Genomic DNA, 2,324 nt, shown 5'->3' with positions numbered 1-2,324 from the left:
CTGTTGGGCTTGACCTCTGACACAAAGATCCCACACCGCGTTTCCACCCACCAGACTGATGCCGAGGTCAGCGGAAGTTTTCTTGAGGAAGACGAACCTGGGCTCGCTGGGCGGGGTTGTGATTGTCTCTTCTGGGATGACAGGGCTAGAAGGGGGAGGGGGGCAAGAGTGACCTTTCTGACATGAAACAAAATAAAATGACAGCATTCTACATACTGGTACCTCTTGTGCCTCTCTTGTTGTAGAAATCGAGAGGTCACACTGATTTGATTGTTTGAACAACATCCACGCACATATAAATTTTTGCCATTTCAAGAAAAGAAAATTGACTGTGACTGTAAACTGTACCAAGAAGCTGCAAAATAATCATATATGTATGCCACAAAAATTATCAGAAAGCAGATGTTACTGTGCAAAGTCTTCCAAACTCAAAGATGTTCTGTCTGTTTAACCTTCCTGACCACTTAGATTTCATTATAAAAGTAACTCTTTTTTTGCAAACTCACATCAGATTTGGGGTGCCAAGAGGATGTCATCCATAAAATAAAATAAGTACTAAATAAATTAAACAGAAGCAACAACAATAACTTAAAGAACCATTGCAACCAACTACACAATCCTTTGCTTTGTAAACAAATGCAGAAACAGCAACAGAAAACAAAGGAAAGTAAAGAGGAAGACATTTACAACTGCCTGATGTAGAGGCCAGTTCCTTGAACAGGAGATGTTCGTTTGAGGAAAGCGAAGGCCCTTTCCTTGATGGGATAGCTGTGGGGCCTTTCTAGCGCAACACTGTAGGAGGGAGGGCTACAGGAGGGAATAGAGACCACACAAAAACAACAGAAACACAGGACAGGGAATACAATTAGAAAGGCAAGAAAGACAGCAGAAAAGACAGCTCAAATCATACACAGAAGAAAAACAATCTGAAACTAAGAATTGTGCCAACCACAAATAAACCAGTAAACACTATGCAGGTATCAACTCTTGACATTAATTGATTTTGACCTTGGAAAAGTTAAGACTTTGATTTATGGACAATGATTTTGTTTTGACACCGCCCATTTTCCTATGTTAGCAACTTTGTCTTATATTAATGTGATTGTATAGTTTACGATTGTTAAGTTTATGTACAGTATGTATGTTACAGTATTTCTTTTTTTAATCTTTAGTTGTTATGATTTTGTGAGAGCATCCCATGGAAATCAGTTAGAAAGGACCATCCTAAAGATTCATAAATACATTTATGAATGAATAAAAAGTAAAGTGGTGGAGCTTACCTGAGACTCCTGGCCCTGGGGGTGGTCATCCTGCCAGACATGTCTGGCTGAGGGAACTCCTGCAGAGACCTGCTGGGGATGGGGGAGTTGGTGCGGGTGCTGGCAGGAGTGCCAATAGGAGTGGACCGCCCACTGGCTGTGGGGAGGCTGGGGGAGAGAGACGAAATAGCAGTAAGCTTCAATGTTTATACATACTTAAACATAATGTATATAAAAACTCTTCTCTATCACAATCATACCTTTGGATAAGAAAAAATTGATGAGTAATTTTGCACAAATCAAGGACTTCTAAACGATGTCCTCACTTAGAGCTAGTGAGTTGCCTACCACAGGTTACAAAATCACTAAAAATAGTAGAAAATTTGATGTTGTGCATGAAAACAATATGCAAAGGTCTGCATCCTTCCAAGAAATAAGGCACCACTTTATCATATGGAAGTTCTTTTCCCATTTATCTAGGCAATAACCTTAAATAGAGTATCCATCTCAACTTTGGCAACAGCCTGTAGCACCTTTTGAATTTTGAAAAGTTTATTCAAGTACAGTACCTTCACTGCAAGTACAAAGCTAGCATTCTCATTATCTCATTTCAACAACACAGAATAGAGCATAGAAGGGAAATTCATGTAACATTGTAGAAAGCCTCACCTGGTTGTGCTGGATGTAACTTTTCCTTCATATTCTGAAAAGTGAAAAGTTTCTTTTAATATCAGCAGTAGCAAAAGGCAAAAATTCTTCTTACAACTCATAACAAATACGTATGCTGTAGTGTACAAAGCTACCACAGGGTCCTTGCTCCTGGATTTATACTTTCTTTGTCATACTGTAATTGAAAACTGCATTCTTCTTACATTCCTTGGCATCATACATGTAGCATAAGGCAAATTTGCTGGAACATGGGCAACAAAAAGCTTTGTTGATGCTAATAAACAAACAAACAAAAAGGCTGGACACAGAGAGATGTTGGCAGTCCCCACTCACTTTTAGGGTCATACTGCACCAGCATGGTAATCTTGTCCCCCAGGTCTGACTGACTCAGGACCA

The 2,324-nt window shown here is 39.6% G+C and overlaps 1 protein-coding gene across 1 annotated transcript in view; it reads right to left on the bottom strand.

The window, feature by feature from the left end:
* Positions 1-2,324, bottom strand: part of LOC118411727 (disks large homolog 5-like) — a gene marked incomplete in the record, with an annotated part of 47,774 nt that overhangs the window by 15,751 nt on the left and 29,699 nt on the right. Inside the window, 6 exon segments of the mRNA XM_035814209.1 lie at positions 10-35; positions 37-145; positions 688-807; positions 1,281-1,427; positions 1,929-1,962; positions 2,262-2,321. Coding sequence (XP_035670102.1) covers positions 10-35; positions 37-145; positions 688-807; positions 1,281-1,427; positions 1,929-1,962; positions 2,262-2,321 — 496 coding nt within the window.

The sequence above is a fragment of the Branchiostoma floridae genome, chromosome 3 (genome assembly GCF_000003815.2).
Source record: "Branchiostoma floridae strain S238N-H82 chromosome 3, Bfl_VNyyK, whole genome shotgun sequence".
In the NCBI taxonomy this organism is placed as follows: domain Eukaryota; kingdom Metazoa; phylum Chordata; class Leptocardii; order Amphioxiformes; family Branchiostomatidae; genus Branchiostoma; species Branchiostoma floridae.
This window is presented reverse-complemented; position numbering and strand designations above follow the sequence as displayed.